At 36.9% G+C, this 18,472-nt stretch overlaps 3 protein-coding genes across 4 annotated transcripts; all 3 read right to left on the bottom strand.

Annotated features, from left to right (window-relative positions):
* Positions 1 to 266: 266 nt before the first annotated feature.
* LOC126798845 (uncharacterized) lies at positions 267 to 2,867 on the bottom strand. Of its 2 annotated transcripts, none has more exons than XM_050525911.1 (6): positions 2,724 to 2,867; positions 2,534 to 2,621; positions 1,690 to 1,943; positions 1,120 to 1,210; positions 724 to 790; positions 267 to 635 (listed from the first exon to the last, which is right to left on the bottom strand). In XM_050525911.1, the coding sequence occupies exons 2-6, from the start codon at positions 2,536 to 2,538 to the stop codon at positions 582 to 584; spliced, it is 471 nt and encodes a 156-aa protein (XP_050381868.1). In that variant the 5' UTR covers positions 2,539 to 2,621; positions 2,724 to 2,867; the 3' UTR covers positions 267 to 581. The 2 variants fall into 2 exon arrangements, with proteins under 2 accessions (XP_050381868.1, XP_050381867.1); XM_050525910.1 differs by having other exon boundaries at positions 1,690 to 1,948.
* Positions 2,868 to 8,127: 5,260 nt separating this feature from the next.
* LOC126799896 (uncharacterized) lies at positions 8,128 to 8,917 on the bottom strand. The gene is made up of 2 exons (XM_050527158.1): positions 8,623 to 8,917; positions 8,128 to 8,511 (listed from the first exon to the last, which is right to left on the bottom strand). Exons 1-2 carry the CDS (start codon positions 8,777 to 8,779, stop codon positions 8,306 to 8,308), a joined length of 363 nt encoding a protein of 120 aa, XP_050383115.1. The 5' UTR covers positions 8,780 to 8,917; the 3' UTR covers positions 8,128 to 8,305.
* Positions 8,918 to 9,891: 974 nt separating this feature from the next.
* On the bottom strand, positions 9,892 to 14,596 carry LOC126798157 (phospholipase D alpha 1). The gene is made up of 4 exons (XM_050525017.1): positions 14,365 to 14,596; positions 14,019 to 14,124; positions 10,693 to 12,592; positions 9,892 to 10,559 (listed from the first exon to the last, which is right to left on the bottom strand). The coding sequence occupies exons 2-4, from the start codon at positions 14,115 to 14,117 to the stop codon at positions 10,126 to 10,128; spliced, it is 2,433 nt and encodes an 810-aa protein (XP_050380974.1). The 5' UTR covers positions 14,118 to 14,124; positions 14,365 to 14,596; the 3' UTR covers positions 9,892 to 10,125.
* Positions 14,597 to 18,472: the final 3,876 nt, after the last annotated feature.

Consider the following 18,472-nt stretch of genomic DNA (forward strand, 5'->3'; position numbering starts at 1 on the left):
GCAACTGCAAATCAAATAATTAAGACAACATTTTTTTGCTTCAAATCTCGTCCTGAAATCATGGTTTTTCTTTGAGTTCTCATGTTTTCTATTCTATTGGAAGGACCAAAAAAACAGCCCCTCGAAATTACAAAATCCAAACTAGCCCCATTCGAGAAGCTAGAGAAGTATTGCTGCTAATTATGGTCATGTACAAGGTAAAGGTAAATCTGTTCTAACCTTGTAAATGTACCAGAATCCCAAAGATTATTATACTGCATATAAACTCAAGACAACTGTTGCTGATACTTTCATTCAAAGTGAGGTATTCAACAGCAAATAACTTTTGCAAAATCGCCCACCATGAACAGTGGAAGAATCCAATTCTATAAATCAGTCTCGATGCAATATAAGGGAACAACAAAAATGCCCTCAGAGTTTGAATCCAAAGAGAAGAAAGCAAAAATGATGTTATAGTTCATGTACAAGCCATACTATCGCTTCCTATTTACTAGGAGGCAGTAAAGCGGTTACAAACACTCGGACCAACTATGTAACTAGCGAACTTTAAAATTTCTAGTACCTCTGCTGCACTCAATGACTCAATCGTACAAACCTTCTTGCTCCCAGTTGTCCACTAGAAAATCTACCATTTCCTGTTAGCGCGAACACCACACATCAATTAGAGAAAATGTTTGTAAGGAACTACCGAACTACTGCATTCTCACAGGGGCAGAGACTTACAGAGAGAGGGATAGGCTGAGTGAAAGGCTTGTTACTCCCCAGTAAACTTTCATAGGTTGCATTCCAACTGCAAAGGCAGAACGAATTAACAATGCTGCAACAAAGATTTCCAACAAAATATGGACAGGTATTCATAAATTATACAATGGCGACATTTTCTAGTGTGTACTGTGTAAAGGAATATTTGCTGTTCTTCGATCACCAATAAGAAAAGCAGGAATGAAAACAGAGACAGGTAGCCGTACCTAACTTTCTATAATTTCATAACTATAGGTGGACATCATGTACCCACATGATCTATTATACACCATACAACTTTTAGGTTTCTTTTTAGCAGAAGTAAACCAAACTGCTCCACTGAAGTTCAGGAGATCAAAGACCCTAGATGCAATTTACCTTAATCTGGATTCCCGAATTTGCTGTGCCTGCTTCTCAAGCTTTTTGCTACCTACCCAACGCTGCCTAGTCTGGTTCCAGAGAAGAAGACCTGCAGTTGGTAACTCATATCACATAACTTTAAGAAACATCAACACAAACACACAGACAAGGATTGAGGATACCAAAAAACAAAACATAATGGTACAAAACCAATTATTCACAAGTTGGCAAACCACTTTTGAAACCATGGAAAGCATAATCTTTTAAACCATACAACAACATTGCAGTAAGGATATCTAGTAAGTACAAGCAAGAAGAAAACAACAACAATGGAATGGGCTATTAGACTCCACCTAATTGTAATTAGTACTATAGTTATTGGTCTAATTACTATTGAGTATGGAAACAGGCAATCAAACTTCCAACGAAAGTCAGTCCGTTGGATGGCCATTGGGAGTTTGGATAAGACCAATCTGATAATAAGTCATTAAACACTTTTCTAACGCACACACCATACTAAGAACTTGCATTGGATGACATGCATAACTTACAAAGTACTGAAACTTTTACGAGCGACAAAAAACTTACCATGATTTACAAATTCGGAAGGGGCACTACTGCTGGCAGAACCACCATGCGGATCAAGGGTCTGGTTTGTGCTGATTGATGATATGCTTCCTTGAGACAGAACTGCACTATTGTCCATATCCCACGTGCTGGTGGTCCAGAAACCCTCTGATATACTAGGTTTCCTTTCAGTCAGATTTGTATTTGACCTTTCTTTCAGTGGTGCATTCCCTGAAGTTTCTTGTTTGGTTTTAGAATGGCACGCTAGACAAGCACTGCTCTGTTACAAATCACACCATTCTGTTAGAAATCATGTATAACCATTCCATTCAACAATACCAACAATCACAAAGAGAAAACATAGTCCTACACAAGACATTAAACTTCAAATTATACATTAAAGTCCATTTGTTTATTAAATAATGTATAATCTTCAGCGGATCCCTCTAACAAAGATCAGCCACAGACCCCCTTCTTACTCAACAAATATTCCAAACATTTGTTGTTTGGGGATGCCAGACACATTTAACCACTAATCATTAGGCGTTGCAAAATATTTTCCATTCAAATCGTCCTTCTCATCATTTTTTCCATTAACCAACATATACAAAAACTAAAACCATATTGAGAAAAGGTCTATAGCCTTGTTGAAACATATACTATCATACAATTCCTCAGAACTTAAATGCAAACATCCCATTTCAAAATAATAAATGCACCAAAACGATCATTTCAGCTACAAATTGTATCTTTTTGAACCCTTAAACGATAAGAAATGGAGACAAACCCACATTAAAACAAACCCCGAAAACCCGATGAATCCAGTAATCAAATGAAAACCCGGAAAAGGAATCAGAAGACTTACCCCATGCATTCAATTCAAGGAAGACCCCAAAAAGCTGATAAATTTAGATCCACTGGGGAGGAGTGGATCCAAAACCAAAGAGCCGCTTCTGAGAATCCAAAACCAAACCAAAAAACACACATACATACATAATGAGCCTCAAACATCATCAAACAGATTGAAATCAAAAGGTGGTATGAAAGAGACAGACCCCCTGAGAAAATGATTCTCGTTTCCTGAAATCTGAATTCCAAAGGCAACCCACCCGCCCTCTGAAGCTAACCGCCCAGAAAAGGATGGCCCTTTGGATTCTTTGGCTTGATGGGTTCGCTTGCTTCTTCTTCTTGTCTGACAATAATTGGGGAATTGAAGGAGAAGATGACTTACCATCCTTTTTATATTTGATGGGGTTCGTTGAGTGGAGTTTGGATTCCCACCATTTGATTATTTTACTTGGGAATTTTATTTCCCCCTCTTTATTACCCTTCATTTTTTACTTCTGTTTTTTTTTTATAAATCTTTTACTGTTAGTAACGTTGGTTTCTATTCACCCCGCCTACTTGACCTTAAAAAGACAATTTCGTTTGTTGCTTTCAACTATGCTATCAATTTTATTGTTGTTTTGAACTATGTTTGTACATTCGATACATTGCTGTTTTACATTTGATTTGATGTACTAGTGATCTACACACATATATTGGTGTTTCAATAGATGGCTCTAGCCTGCTTCCTCCGATTTCGACCCTCAACAATCTGTTACTGTCTTGTCTTGGAGCTCCATCAAAGGCGTACGACGCCAACATATAAGTGCACCTTTGTTTTCTACCTCTCACTAGGCGGCTCTCACATCTTAACCACAAAAATGGTAGCAGAGTTGCGAAACGAAGCAGCCTGAGCTTCCATATCAGCAAGAGACATACCAGGATGGCAGGGTTAGTAAACAACATCTTAGGAATGGCTTCCCAACATTGGAGGTGAGGGGGACAAGCTAAACACCCTTTCGCAAAGGGGTTTGCTAAAGATGATGCCCCATAACCCGAGCCAACCTCCCAAGTAGCTTTAGGGTTAAGGCAAGCCTCCTTGCCTTTGCCACGCTCCAAGCCAAACTGATTTGACACCGACGAAACCATAGACCCGTGACGGGTGGGATAATTCTATAGAGAGAGAGAGAGAGAGAGAGAGAGAGACGCTTTTTTTATTTTATATTCTCTAGTTATTCTTATTACACCCTATGTATAATGTACTGTTATATAAATCAATGAAATAGAAGTAGTCCTCAACTTTAATGTACTGTTATTCTTATTTTCCTTTACGTTTTCTGCATTTCAATTCGATAATGGTATATATTTTTAGTGCATGATCCTCTATACTTCTAAAAATAATTTCCTTAATTAATTTATTTAATTCCTATTTAATTTGACTTATTTTTATGTTTTTAATTATTATTCCAATTTATATGTGCTAAAATGGAAGAGGATTCCTGGCACAATAGAGACACAAGAGGAAGGTAGGAAAAGTCTATTGCGTGTAAATGTTGGGGGATGCTCCAACCTAGAAGTGATGCATGGAACCTTAAAATGTAGAGTAGTGCTATATACACCAAAAAATTATACAAAAAAACAATACAAGATGATGTGGCGCATAAGTTGGTGTCTTATGTGAACTCCTCCCAATTATTAATACTCCATTTGCCTCTATTTCTAGAATGAAAACTCCTCCCAATCTTCACTAATTAACCCATCAAAATGAGAACTTGCATTAGACTTATCTAATATATCAAGGATCAATTTACCAATGAACTACAATTGTACCAATCTCTAACTTTGAACGAAAAAATAGCAAGCTTTTTTCCCCGGTTGTATTAAGGGAGTAGGAGGAAAGGCTGGTACCTGAACTAATTGCAATTGAAGCAATTGGTTTATGGTTTCTTATCGTTGTTTATCATATACATTTTGTTTTCTAATTAAGCAAATTATCTTTTTACATTTTTTATTTACCTTAAAAACAAAAATTCACATATGAGTACATGTCCAATGTAGTTTGATGATATGGCAATTACCATGTTATTTGGTATTGATATTTGGTAAAATTATTTGGTGTCTCTAGCATTTTTCTAAAATGTATTTGAGAAAACCTAAAATCAGAAAATTTGTGCTCCACTTCAGTTATTTTAACAAATAGGATTGTGTACATATAAAAAAAGTAAAAAATTTATCAACTGTCTCTAAACTCTTGTGATGTTGTTAGTTTAACTCTTAACCTTTAAAATTGATCAAAATGATCTCTGAACTCTTGTTTTATTATCAACAAGATCCATCCATCCAATTTATGTCATTGTTCCGTTACTTTCATAACATGGATCATGCGTAGCCCCCACAAAAAGGGGCAAATGATGTTTGTAACCCTCGGTCTCAATCAGAATCAACTTCCCGTCAAATTTTGAAATTGACCAAACAAATTTAAGATTGAGAAAATAAGGACCTGATTGGGAGGATATTTAGTATAAACAAGTTTATTCATTTTCATGAAAAAATGTCTCATTTGCCTTTTTGTGAGGACCCACGCATGATCAAAATAAGAGTTGATATTAACCGAATAATAATGGAAATTAAATAGATTGATATGGTTAATAGCAAAACAAGAGTTGTTGGATCATTTTGATCAATTTGAATGGTCAGAGATCAAACTGATCGTGTTACAAGAATTCAAGAACTGGTGAATTTTAGACGGTCACAATATATAAGTTCCCTCTCCTCGATCATTGTTTTATGTACTATAAAAAAGTGGCAATAGTATGTAATAGCTTGTGCAAACATCCCCTTCCGAATTTAGAAGTTTCGAAGTTCAGAAGAAGCAAGCTAGGTGAGAAAATCTCTCACTGTTCAGCCACCTACACCACCATGCTTGAAGCTCCTTCGTGTTTCATTTCAACTGATTAATAGTGATTACAAACAAAGTTTTCTTTCCACAATTTCTTCGTTCGGATGATTATAGGTTTCCAATAGCAAGAGAGATCATTGATGGAAATCACAAACAAACAAAGACACTTGACGAGACCGGACACTTGACGAGACCGGTCTTCGAAAGGCAAAATCAAAGGACTCCATCAAAGAGACCCGCCTCTCGCCAAGAAAGTTGATAAAGAAATTAGTGCATGACCAAATACCTGATATTTGACAATTTGAACTCAACTCTGATTATCTTGTGGTTCTCAATGCCCCAGCAATCCACACATCAAACCAAAAGAAAATTTGCCAATATATCAAGTTATCAACTTGATTCATACTTCATATATACCTTTCATGCACCAACTCTGTCTGCCCGACACATATGTCTTGGATCATTACTCATCAAGTTCAAGGTTTCCGGCCATTCCTTTGGAAACGGATTGTATGCACCAAAGAGTGCGGACACCGTCCAATATTTTATCAATATCAAGACAATCTTAGCCTTTCATCTATATAAATTAGTATTATCGATACTCAACCATCAGATTGGGGTTAAGGCTTCATAGCTTATTTCACGGTCAACGTTGAGGGATCGAAGAAGCCTTTGGCCGTCTTATGTGAATTCGACTCCGATCAATCCCAAAGCCAACATGCAAAGCCAAAACAAGGTTTCCAACAAGAATTCATAACATAGAGACATTAGAGGTGTGAAGATCCGGAGGTATAGAAATCCCAGAAAGTAAAGAAGGAAGAACAGTGGCTCGATCTCCGAGTCGAGGACGAGGTGCACTTGAGTCCTCGAGCAGATTTTACAGCTAAACCGTTCTACAAAGGTTGCGGTGCGTGCCCAGATTTCATTTTGGGTCTCAGGGTGGTCACCTCTTCGCCTGGGCTAGAGAAGAAGTCGCCGGAGGAAGACGGTTGTAGTGTATACATCAATAGATGCAAAACAGAAGAGGAGGGAATGAGTAGGTCCAATTCTTGGAAATTCAAAGAGAAATCACATTCAAAACGAATAGGAAGGACTGGGCTTACCGAAAATTGAACGATAGTCATATGAGCTTAAATTGAAGACCGCCGGAATTTCAAGACTCGATGGTGGCGGTGGTAACAGACACAAATAACATCGAAATAATTAGCATTTCAAGAATATTCAAAAGTAGGCAAAACTGAAAATGAAGGTGAGAAATCGGGTTGCATGTCAGACCTCCAGTATGGTTAACAAGACGAGAAAGAAGTCTAGCTGATGGTGTGGATGAGAAGACTTGGGTCTCGCCTTTGGTAGCCTGAAATGGTGTTGGAAAGTTTTTATTTTACTGTTTTTTATCTTGTTTTGCATAGACTAGAGCAGACGGAGAGTTAGGGAAGGTTTTTTTAAAAGTCACGTGATGAGCACGTATTGCTGGTGTCTGCACACCGCTAAAGCACCAAATACACTCTCCCATTCCTTTTTCTTTTTCATCTGATAAGCAAGCGAATTTTCTAAGAATCAAACTCACAACTTTCTATGTCACTATATTAAATGATACTGGTATCACTCTTTTTCTTAAAAAGAAGTATTAAATTTATAAAATCAAACATATTTCTAGAGATTTCCAAACATATTTCTAGAGATTTCATCGGGCATAAATGTATCTACATTTTCGTTTTTAACAATGTTAAAAGAGCATGTCTATCCGCAACTATGTTAGTTTTGTAAGTAAATTATAGATTTTAGACTAAACAAAAATAATAAATTCAGTCGAAAATAAATGAAAAAATAGATGAAGACGACAAGAGAGATGGGGTTGTCCGCACACTTGTTCGGTCAACTTGTCCGGCAGCTGAGGCTAGTTGTAAGATCATATCTTTCTATGAACTCTTATTTAATGATTAAGCTCCCCTGGTTGCTAGTCGGCATCTATTATTGCGTGAACTCAAACTTTTCAAACACACTTGACACACCAACTTCACATTCGTGGACTGATTGATCACTGAGGTTGTGAATTTGTACATGAAACAAAATACCAAAAACTGAATATGGATCCCTTTGGCAATATGGATCACTTGTTTGTTCATCGAAATTAACATCGTATGGTTTTTGTTGGATGCTTCGATTCCAAATTGTGTAGTAAAATTAAAAAACAACAATGAAAATTGATTGCAAATGTATAAATGAAATTACGTAATCATGATGATCGCGGCTTCACCAAACTACTGATTGACGGTGAACGGTTCTATTTTTCGGTGGGTGGTTACCGTCACACACATCATTACACAATCACAACGTAAGCAAAATAAATACAAGTGATCGGTTTTCATTAACGTTAACAGAGAAAAAAATAACATTGAGACTAAAACGATATTGAACATCAGATATTAGTTTACTAAGCTTTTCAAATTATTTTACTTGTGATTTCTAAATTCGCATAATGTTGATTTTATACCTTACTGTATCCTTTTTCTTTTTTTGTTACTTTGAATAAAGTTTTAACTTGTGAATTTTAGTTTACTAAGCTTTTCGAATCATTTTATCTGTGGTCTTAACTCTCACCACTTGAGATAACCCAGGTCTTCTTACATTCAATAATTTTATTTTTCAATGAATCGATCTCACATTCGTGTCCTTTGAAGAAGAGTATTCACATTTGTGTAAAAAACGATAGCTTGACATATCTGGAAAAGATGCAGGGCAAAGTTCAATGTATTCACAAACCATATTTGGAAATGGAAGGAAACGAAGGACAGATTTTACAACCACAGAAAAGATCCATGATTTTCAGTGTTGCTGTACCAAAGAAAAATCAACCAAGAAAAGCTGAGAAAAAAAATAATTCAGAAACTTTCTGTGGCAATCGATCACTACTCAATATGAACACGCCAGCCTCTGCACGCGATCTCTACGAATTCCATTGTACAAGGCAACTTGATTCTCAGGAATTTGGTTTCTGCAACTTCTTTCAACTCTTTTAGACGACGACGATGACTCCATAACCCTCTCTAAGATCTTTTTCTCTTCAACATTCTCAGCAAAACGCACTTTCTTTTTCTTTCTATCCCTCTTCTTATCACCTGAAAGAAACCAGACCCAAAGAACCATTAAAGATGAAATCTTTTGCTTCAAGAACGAGATAAAGAAACAGAAAAACAAAAAAAAAACAAAGCAAGCCCAAGTTTACGTACCTGAAGACAAGCAAGACCGCAGAGTAGGAGTTTGGTTTGTTGCGATTTGGGGTTCTGGGAGGGTTTGTTTTCTGGAGAAGGCAAGAAAGACGAGGGTGCTGGAGATGGCCATGGCGGTTGCTAATACCAGACCTTGAGAGCTTAGGACGGAAGACATGGCGGCCTGGAGGGCACAAGACTGTTAAAACGGTTGAACAGAGAAGAGACTAGAGGCTTGGAGAAGAGGGTCGAAAGGCTTCTAAGAATGTAATATGTGAAACACAGATGGTTGTGTGCTCGAGGAGGTTGGTTTATATACTGACTCTGTTAGAGACACATTAGGAACTTGTGGGAATTTATAGATGGAAAAAAACAAATAAGAGAAAAAAATTAGGATTGGGAATATGGTGCTTATTAATGTAATCCCAATATAAAACTTAATCAAACAAAATTTGGAATTTGGGGAATTGGAGTTGAATCTGGTTCTGATTTAAAATTTAATGAGTAGAATTCAAGATTGAGATAATCTATTGGAACGTAGCTTCGTCTATTAGCTACATGTACAAAATATAAAGTAAAGTTTTGTGGATGTAAAATAAGAAGTTAGTTGATGGAACTATGGGTACAGTTATTAGTTGTAAATTGAAAAAATACTAGTGAGCATCTAGAATCCTCTTATGATTTGGAAAGAACAAATAGGGGTTGGGATTGCTTTTTGGTTTGGCTTTAGTGGGTTAAGTTCATGGTGTTAAAAATAGAAACTTGGAGAAAGGTCCAAAGGAGAAGGGTCTAAACTCTAAAGTCTCTTTGGGATGAGGTAAAGGAATGGTCATATCTGTATGCCCGGATAAGGTGTTGCAAGGAACTGGTACAAGTCTACAACTGGTTTTTGTTAATAATGTTGTAAATCTGAAGTTCTGAACCATGGTCACCCGAACGTTGCAGTTGATATGCCGGCGTTGGTTTCAACCATTTGAGGGCACCATGTTAGATGTAGTTGGCCATCTTGTTGCTTACTGGAGTGTTAAACAATTTGATGCTCTATTGTTGTATCAGGTCTAAAAAATGTATGTTAAAGAATCGACTCGTGCATTGTAACGAAACCTTGTTAATTTATCTTCTTTGCAAATATGATTGGTGTCACTGTTAATTACGGTGCAGATTGTAAAATTTGTACTTATTTTGACGAACTAAAATTTGTAAATGAATATCCACTTCGGAAACTTCTCTTTCAGATGCAAAAGAACAAAGGGAATTTGGTTTTAGTTAAGAAAGGAATGAGACTCGGTAGAAACAAACAAGAGGGAATACACTAAAGCAAACATGGCACATAGGTCGAGTAGCTAGCATTACATCATACATCCATATTAAACCTGCTATGAACATCCTGCTAATAAGAACATATCTGCAGGTTGTAACACACATTTATTAATCTACTACAGCAAAGTGTGTAAAAAGAAAAAGCAATGTAACAGTTTCTTACTTTGACAAACCCAACCTGAGAAGAAACGATAAAAACATTTTTCACGTAGTAAGGATAGGAGGAAGATAGTCGGATTTGCCACCAAGCACTCGAGCCTTGGTGTCAGGGAAGAACTCGAAACCTGGCAACTCTGTGACTTGTCCTTCGCTGGTAACTCCGACAGGATAGCGAAGCAGATGACCCGGCAAATCATGTTCCAGTGTTTCACTTGAATACAGGTCCCAGTATTTTTCAGCAATTTGGTTCACCTTCTTGATACATTCAACGCTTTCCGGCTGGAGGAAGGTCTCATCCAGCATGCCAAGGTGCTCATACCACAATGACATCCGGAAACCATGGATCTGGCCGCGTGCTGGCTCCCTGACTGATAGATGATGAGGCTGGTAAGCTCCCATGGCTATTTCAGAGTCCCTGGCACCATCCATAGATCTCTGATTGATGTTGGCAGATCCAATGATGATGTATTCATCGTCGACTACAACAAAAAGAACAACAATTATGGGATTGCATCAATCAAGACAGAAGACTAGAATCAGCACTATTCTAGTATCAGTGCAAAGAGAACATTTATGATTCGTGGAAAATTAACAGTTTATAATGGTACGTACCTATCATCATCTTGGTATGAACATAAATCATGAAGCGTCGGGCTTGCTGAGCTCTAATATAATCCGAATCTGCCTCTGGTGCCTCAGACGGTTCATATTCTCCCTCCTTCTTCACCTCCCGATTCCCAAGGCAGAAAAATGTCAAATAATTCCTTGGATCCTCCTCAACACCATGTTTATCAAGTGCCTCTTTAATATCTTTGTACATCATTTCCATGGTCCTCTTCTGCCAATCCAATATCGCCTGAACTGATGCGGATTCTGGGATTCCCTCTGGCCACATTGGGACAACAACATAGACAGTGAACCTCTCCCCATTGGCAATCTTGTCAACAATTTTAAGCGAAAGCTCCCTAGGAATTACATGCAAAGCACCAATCTCTTCGGGCTTTATACCATCAGCTGCCCAGGCAAAAGAGCTACCAAGAAAATACTGATTCTCAATATATATGAAGTTCTTTGCACGACGAATAGCATGGATATAAGCATCCTGAATGCTTCGATCAATGATGTTATCCTTCCCACTAACAAGCCCAGCTCTGGCAGCATCTTCAGGTGTATCCGGGAAGCCAAAAGCAGCTCCTCCGTCAATTGATCTGAATAACTGAACATTCCATGTCTCATGGTCATCTGGGAACATAACAGGAGATGGTGGAATGATGACATTGTCAAGCTCTCTGAGCTGAACAAGTACATCTTTACCACCTTGCTTTCTCCATCTTTGCTCGAAGTTAAACAACACATCCCAAGCAATAGGCCCTTCCAGACGAGAGTGAATATCATGCCAAGGTTCTCTTGGGCCACCTTTTGTAATCGATGCACCAGTAAAATTTGGCTGATGGAAATCATCATGGTGCGCAGTATCCAATGTCCTGAAAATTGAATGGAATGGTGTATCATATCTTCCATCACACAGATCAAGGCCCCCAACGAAACTCAAAATTCTTCTAGTCTGTGATCCTCCAGATGGCATCTCAGCGTCCACAACCACTATCTTCTGATGATGAGTGAACATGGTAGAAATTTGTGCCCCCTGAACAATGCTTCCACCACCATCGGGATTACGAGGGCATAAGACACAGTTAACTTCAGTATTCTGGAAAAACTTTGCAGTTTCCTCGTCATGGGTGGCCATCAGTCCATCTTTTTTTAATAAACCAACAGAGGTTCTATCATCCCAAACAAGCATAAGAACACGGACACCTTCACTTGCTTTCTTCTTAAGCAACTCACCAAGAGTGATATCTCCACCCGATTTTGGCCTCCTTGAGTCCCTTATTAAGGCAATTTCAGTATAAACCGACCACCCAGTAATGTAGATCAAGTGCTTTGCATTAGTAATTGCATCAAAGATGTCTTCCCAACATCTGTGGGGCTCATAATTCTTGCCTCCAGCAAGAGGAATTCTAGGAACAAATTTATCTGGGACATGAGCATCTTGGTACAGTGAAATCTTACATCCTTGTCTCTGTGAGAAAAATGTAAATGGGACTCCAGGAAATTTAGGGCTCTTAATACCTTGACCCCAACTGCGATCCTTTGAAACGTGAAAAAATTGTAGTTTCACATGTATCTTGGGGTTGCCATGAACAGGTTTTTTCTTGTCATCCAAAATTTCAGCCCATGTATCCACTTCTTCCCCTTCGATGAGTTGTTCAACAGGTACATACGCTCTTCCAATTAAGGATGCTCCAATAGGATTAGACTCCTTCACTGTGAATATAACATTTGCAGCGACATGGGCACAATAAATGTGGAAAGACTCAAACCACTTGGGATTAGAGGGTTCTTTCTCAATAACTCTGGTCCGACCAACCCTAGCTCTTTCCAGATCAATGGTTGCATAGAGCTTACTAATTCCTTTGCCAAGACCAACAGTCTCCTCAAGTTTTCCAGTAATCTGCAAAGTAAATTTTATCAATATGGGTTTGAAATTATGGAAGTAAGAAAAAAAATAGCCTATGCTGATTTCTGAAGTTTCTAGACGACCAAGAAATTATGCACCCATTCAAGCAACCATTAAATTTTCAAAATGTACTTACATATAGTTACCAATCTGAAAATGGGGGAATGAAAAGGAGGGAGCATATGATACTAATCCAGTGTTCCTAGTCATTAGATCTCTGACATGCTTTTTATGAAAGAAAAAAAATTCCAAAGGAAACATATCTATTAGAGAACAGAGAATCCAGGTAACTGAACGGATACAAGTTTTCAGAAACCACCATATCCACTGCTCATATACAAGGGGGACACAATACACTTCCCAGGAATCAATTTGACACTATACACTTGATATAATATATTTAAGCAACAGTAATGACAGTCCTTGTGTGCATACTACTTATCATCGCTATCACATGCAGTTGAGAGTGTGAATGGGGAATTAACTTAAAGCATTTTTTCAGTAGAAAACTGGGATGGCTCAAAAACATAAAACCAATCTTCTCAATATGAAGTTATCTCCTACGCATGGTGAAACTTCTCTTTTCCATGTTCTTGTGAGAGAATAGAAAGCAGGTAGTATCAATCATACTTCAAAATCCAAAGTTTGTGCTAGCTATAATGTGATGAAATATAGTTGCACATAATCTAACTAACTAAGATCCACACTGAAGGTAAAAAAATAAAACAAAGAGGACAATAATATACATTTAACAATTTCCAGCAATTTTTTTTTCGGACGACAATTCCCAGCAATTTATGTTGCATAAGAGTGAATCCATTAAAGCAACGGCAACAAGAAAAGACAAGCTGATACTGTAGCTGATCTTGAAGTATTCAAAGCCATATGGCCAGTGAAAACGGCTTTGTAAGAAGCTGATCTTGAAATATAAAAGCCCATTTGTAGGAAGCTTTAAGCCAGAGCTATTATCTGAATCTTATATACACATGGTCTTTGGTGTATTACATCTCAAAAAATTGAAATAAATAGTCTTTGGTGTTTCAGCTTAGCTGATCACGCAAAACACAGACTGATCGAAAGATAAAATCCTTTTTGATTGACCTTAAAACATCCAGCTTTTCCTTACTCATCATGGACATAGAACACAAGACTGAAAGATCTAAATTTTCATCCACAGTTTATAAACAGACTGCTTGTTTTCATGTTTCCAATACAAAATATCACAATTCAAATTTTTCAGAAAAGAAGCAGATGAGTAAACCAGTACCACAAGTTGCAAAGACTCCCAACAACACACACAAAACACAATCTGATAGGTACGGAACACAAACGCTCAACCAAGATCTCAGATCACTATTATCAGCTACGATCCAAAACTCCAAATGCTTAAACACAGACATCAAACAACAAAAGTCTATACCTTGCGGAGGAAATTCCCACTACTGCTGTGTAGCTTATCAACCTCATAGATCGTAGCATGAAGCGTACCATGTAACCAATGCTCAGCCGCGTCACCCATTTCTCACCTGCAAAACAATAGTGATCAGCCAAACAAAACAAAACCCACTTCCCCTTAAATCCCAGAGTCACAAACAAGCCATCAAGATTGAAACTTTAACACAAAACCGATCCGATCACACATAAAAAGAGCTACCAAGAACAGGGTTTTCATTTAGTAGTGAATTTACGAGTGTTAAAGCTTGATCATGATGAACACAAATTGACAATATTGATATAACAAAGTTGGGTTGAGTTGAGGAACTCACGTTTGGGTTGTGTGTGTGTGTGTGTGTGAGAGAGAGAGAGAGAGAGAGAGAGAGAGAGAGAAGGAGATCTGAGAGAGTGTGGAAGCAGAGCAGGACCAGAGGAGGAGAATGTGAGAAGATCTGATCCGGTATTGGCTCTGTGGATTTTTATATGTAGTAGTGATTGGCGCTCACTCTTTCAACACCCTCGTAAAGAATGTGAAAGTCTCAGAGGGAGATAAAAGAGTGCCAGATCCGCTTAACTAGCTGTGAAATGAAGGCGACTAGGCGAGAGCTAAATATATATGGAAGGCTCTTGTCTGTAATTTGCTTCTCTAGTCCCTCTTCTTCTCTTTATTTTGCAACTCATTCTTTTTTCTTTTGGTAATGTTTGTGGGTTCATTAATATCGTTCTTTAGAGATTTCGACTGGAAATGACTTTGTGATTTGTGAAATGAAAATGAAGGAAATTGCCTTTTATTTTTGGATTATAATTGGTGTTGTAGTTTAATATAGCTACTGTGACATATCATTTTGATTGGGTTGCCCTATTTGACATCTTGTTGGAGCTAACTGATTTGGCAAAATAAAAGATTGAGAGATAAAAGAAGCTGAGTCATTGTTTAGAGGGTTCACATGGAATTATTGCATTTTCAGACCATTCCCCTATCTCTTGTATAGGGATTGGGAATGCCTATACTTAATCCATTGTATAAGAATTGCTGTGAAACGTGTTGTCCCCTTATTATACTCAACATCTACTACTAACGTGTTATTGGCCATATTAAAAAAGAATCATGAATTTTTAGTAATTGATGTGTTCAAGTTTGATTCATGAAAGCGCTAAATACAATGACATAGTGCCTAAACTCAAATAAAAAGCACATCAAGATAACCTTAAGAGATAATAATATAAGACCGAACTATAGAGATATACTCTAACAAGCACCAATTAGTGAAGAATGCTCGACTGGCTATTTTATTTGCATGTAATTGTGATGAACATCATAAAGATAACTTTATTATAAAGAAGCATTATGAAAGATAACCTCATTTTACCATTATTTTGCCATCAGAAGATGGATTATAAGACACTAATGCCCAGTTTGGCATAGCTTCCTAGACCTACTTTTGGAGTTGTTTTTACTTTTGAATCTAAAAGATGGTGTTTGGTTAAATTTCTAAAACAGCTTTTGGTCCAAATCAATTCTCCTCAAAGTTTTTTTTTTGAGAAGCTACTCAACCCATGTTTTAAAAGGTTAAGGCATAGCCGATGCATTTTCGAAATAGCCTCACCAAGGCATAAGTCTTGAGGCAAAAAACGTAAGCTTATGTATGAATTCATATATTTGTGCATTGATTAGTCTTATATGTAGTCTTACATATAACATGATTTGTAACCAATGGGTTGTTGGGTAAATGGATATAAGGGTACCCTTATCAGATTGAAAGTAGTAATTAATTAGTAATAATTCCCAGATTTGCATAGAACTCCCAATAATTTAAATATCAATTATGATACAAACCTTTTTGGTAATTATACCAATATAAAGTTTATTAATCTTTACATACAAAGTTCTATAAATACACATAATTTTTTTTGTTCTCACATCATTTTAAAAAATAGTTTACCAAACAAGTTTGATGCTTCATTTCATAACAATTTCAAAAACAATTCATCTCACACCACAACAATACCAAACTAAGCATGAGTTCCACGTGCCACTTGAGGCAAGGACCATTTGTCAAATTAAGAACTTGCCACCTACTTAGAGTAGACACGTCATCTCTACTCAAAAGTTGTGACCATTTGCTAATGCAAGAAATTGCCACCAACATAAAACAAACAAGCCACAAGTTGAGCATACACCGAAATTAAACTCAACTGCTTGGTAGGGACTTAATGAAAACAAAAGACAATATATAACTAACATAAGAATATAGCTAGAAAGCAACAAAAAATGGATACAATTTTACCAATTGACTTGACGCAAATATGTATTCCAAACACCATAAGCACAACTACCAACTGTCATTGATCTTTGCTGAGAGAGAGAACCTCAATTGCAACCCAGATTGTCGAAGAGTTGGTGACCCCTGATCTCATCGCTTGTCAGCCTCACTCCAAGTCGTTATATATTAGTTATCTGTAAGTGGAAGTCATAAAAAACACAAAGGCAGAAAAAAGAACTTGGATATTAAAAAGACTCTTTTGTGAGTCAAACTCTTTTTTTTTTCAATGGATAAACTTCATTAAAACCTGTACAAACTAGCAAAGAAAAAAACAACTGAAGGACGAGACTAAAGAAAAAAAAAGATAACAATAACAATAGACGTCATGTGAGACCATCACTTCTGAGAACATGAACAAGGGAGGAAGGAGGTCTGCCAACTCAGTCTAAAGAGCTCAACCTCGCCATCGCAAGCTTTGCCGCGACATTAGTCATGTTGTTCGCTTCCCTTGGAAAAATTGCTGATAGCGACAATGATTTTGTTTTATTTCCCTTTTTATTAGTGTAATTTTTGTGATATAGCTAGCTATTTTTTTGGAATAATATTTTTTTTCTTAGAAAAATAAAGTTATTTTTACACTATTTCAACGGTCACATACAAAGTAAACTTTCATGCGGGCCTCATTTCATACTATAAAGCAATGGAAACAATGATTGAAACAATTTAAGACAAACTACAAATTAGTACTAAATGATAACCTAAATTATAAAATAGTCAATTAATTTTTTCTAATTATAAAAAAATCATCACAGAGATATTAGAAAATAGTGAACAAACTTTAAACATAATTACAAAAAAAATCACTTTTTTCATGTTTGTAGGATTGTTTTGTCATTTCTTACATTATTTCTCTTCTTATTTTTCTTTCTTCTTCTAATTCCGGCCATAATTTTGCCGTTCGACGATAAATATGAGCGTGGTTGGTACCATTAGAAATATATATCTCTCATATTTCATCTGATACCATACCCACTCTGAACCGACTATCATACAAGGCGCAAAAACCCTCGCAAGGGGCTGCCGCATCCATAGTCGTGCTCCAAGCTATTCCGGCGAAAGAATGACTATAACAAACTTTTATTTGTTGTTATGTGATCTTGAACTTCTCAAATCAACTAATATGATCTAAATATCAACACTTATGTTGTTGTACAAAATACCACACCACGAGTCACACTACCAGTTATACCACCAATCACACTACCAGCCCAACTACCAATACTACCAGTCACACAAACATTGTTATGTGATAGGTTGTGTGACATGTAAACTAATGTTGTGATGTGAAGGGTTGTGTGACGGGTAAACTGATAGTCACACTACCAGCTACATTACAAGTCACACTATTAGTCACACTAACTTTGTAGTGTGACGGGTAGTTTTTTTTGCAACTAATCTATTAAAAACCACAAATAATACAAATAGCACAAACAAACAAGAAGTCGCCAAAATCCAGCAAAACCAATAGGGATGAAGACAATGCCAATGATGATATATATTGAAAGCCCAAATTGATCTTCGGTGAAATTCAATTCGAGCAAAATTGCAATGAAATTCCGAAGCTTCATCAATCTTCTTATAGGAGTCGGAGTTAGATCCTCATTCTTTCCTCGCGACAAACTCGTCACCCCGCGCCTCCTCTGGCATCATCCTTTGCGCTTCCTCTGGCAGCGGACGCCTCTATGGTGACCATGTAGTGTTTCACGATGTGGTGGAGAATTACGGTGCTTTTTGTTTTTTAAACAAAGAGATGCAACGCAGATCTGGTTAAAGAGAGGATAAAAGAAACAAAAAATAGAATAGTAGCAATTCGTAAATTTCATAAAATTTAAGGACAACGTTTTAAGAGTTTTTAAAAAATGACATTTTTATAATTATCAATCTGATTTTATAATTAAGTCTTTAGAAGGTGATTTTTAACGAAAAGTTTAACAATTTAATTATTTCTAAATAAAATTAAAAAAGTATTAAAAGATGTCCAATGACAGTGACAAGCATCAGGTCATTCACTTTTTTTTTTATGATTTATCAATTTATTGATTAGTCAGCAACTCATTAGAATTGGTATGCATTCTAGAAATGCTGTCTTCGTAACTAAAATAAGCTGATTGAGCTC

Source organism: Argentina anserina, chromosome 6 (assembly GCF_933775445.1).
Source record: "Argentina anserina chromosome 6, drPotAnse1.1, whole genome shotgun sequence".
Taxonomy (NCBI): domain Eukaryota; kingdom Viridiplantae; phylum Streptophyta; class Magnoliopsida; order Rosales; family Rosaceae; genus Argentina; species Argentina anserina.

What these genes read in the sequence shown, in the direction of transcription:
- LOC126799896 (XM_050527158.1), bottom strand. Translation starts at nt 8,779, where the DNA reads ATGTCTTCCGTCCTAAGCTCTCAAGGTCTGGTATTAGCAACCGCCATG. An exon ending in GCGGTCTTGCTTGTCTTCAG is followed by an intron (nt 8,512 to 8,622) that starts GTACGTAAACTT and finishes GGTTTCTTTCAG; the next exon opens with GTGATAAGAAGAGGGATAGA.
- LOC126798845 (XM_050525910.1), bottom strand. An exon ending in TTCCGAATTTGTAAATCATG is followed by an intron (nt 1,211 to 1,689) that starts GTAAGTTTTTTG and finishes TACCAACTGCAG; the next exon opens with GTCTTCTTCTCTGGAACCAG. An exon ending in ATTCGGGAATCCAGATTAAG is followed by an intron (nt 791 to 1,119) that starts GTAAATTGCATC and finishes CTGCCTTTGCAG; the next exon opens with TTGGAATGCAACCTATGAAA.
- LOC126798157 (XM_050525017.1), bottom strand. Translation starts at nt 14,117, where the DNA reads ATGGGTGACGCGGCTGAGCATTGGTTACATGGTACGCTTCATGCTACG. An exon ending in GTGGGAATTTCCTCCGCAAG is followed by an intron (nt 12,593 to 14,018) that starts GTATAGACTTTT and finishes TTTACTTTGCAG; the next exon opens with ATTACTGGAAAACTTGAGGA. An exon ending in TCATACCAAGATGATGATAG is followed by an intron (nt 10,560 to 10,692) that starts GTACGTACCATT and finishes TTTTTGTTGTAG; the next exon opens with TCGACGATGAATACATCATC.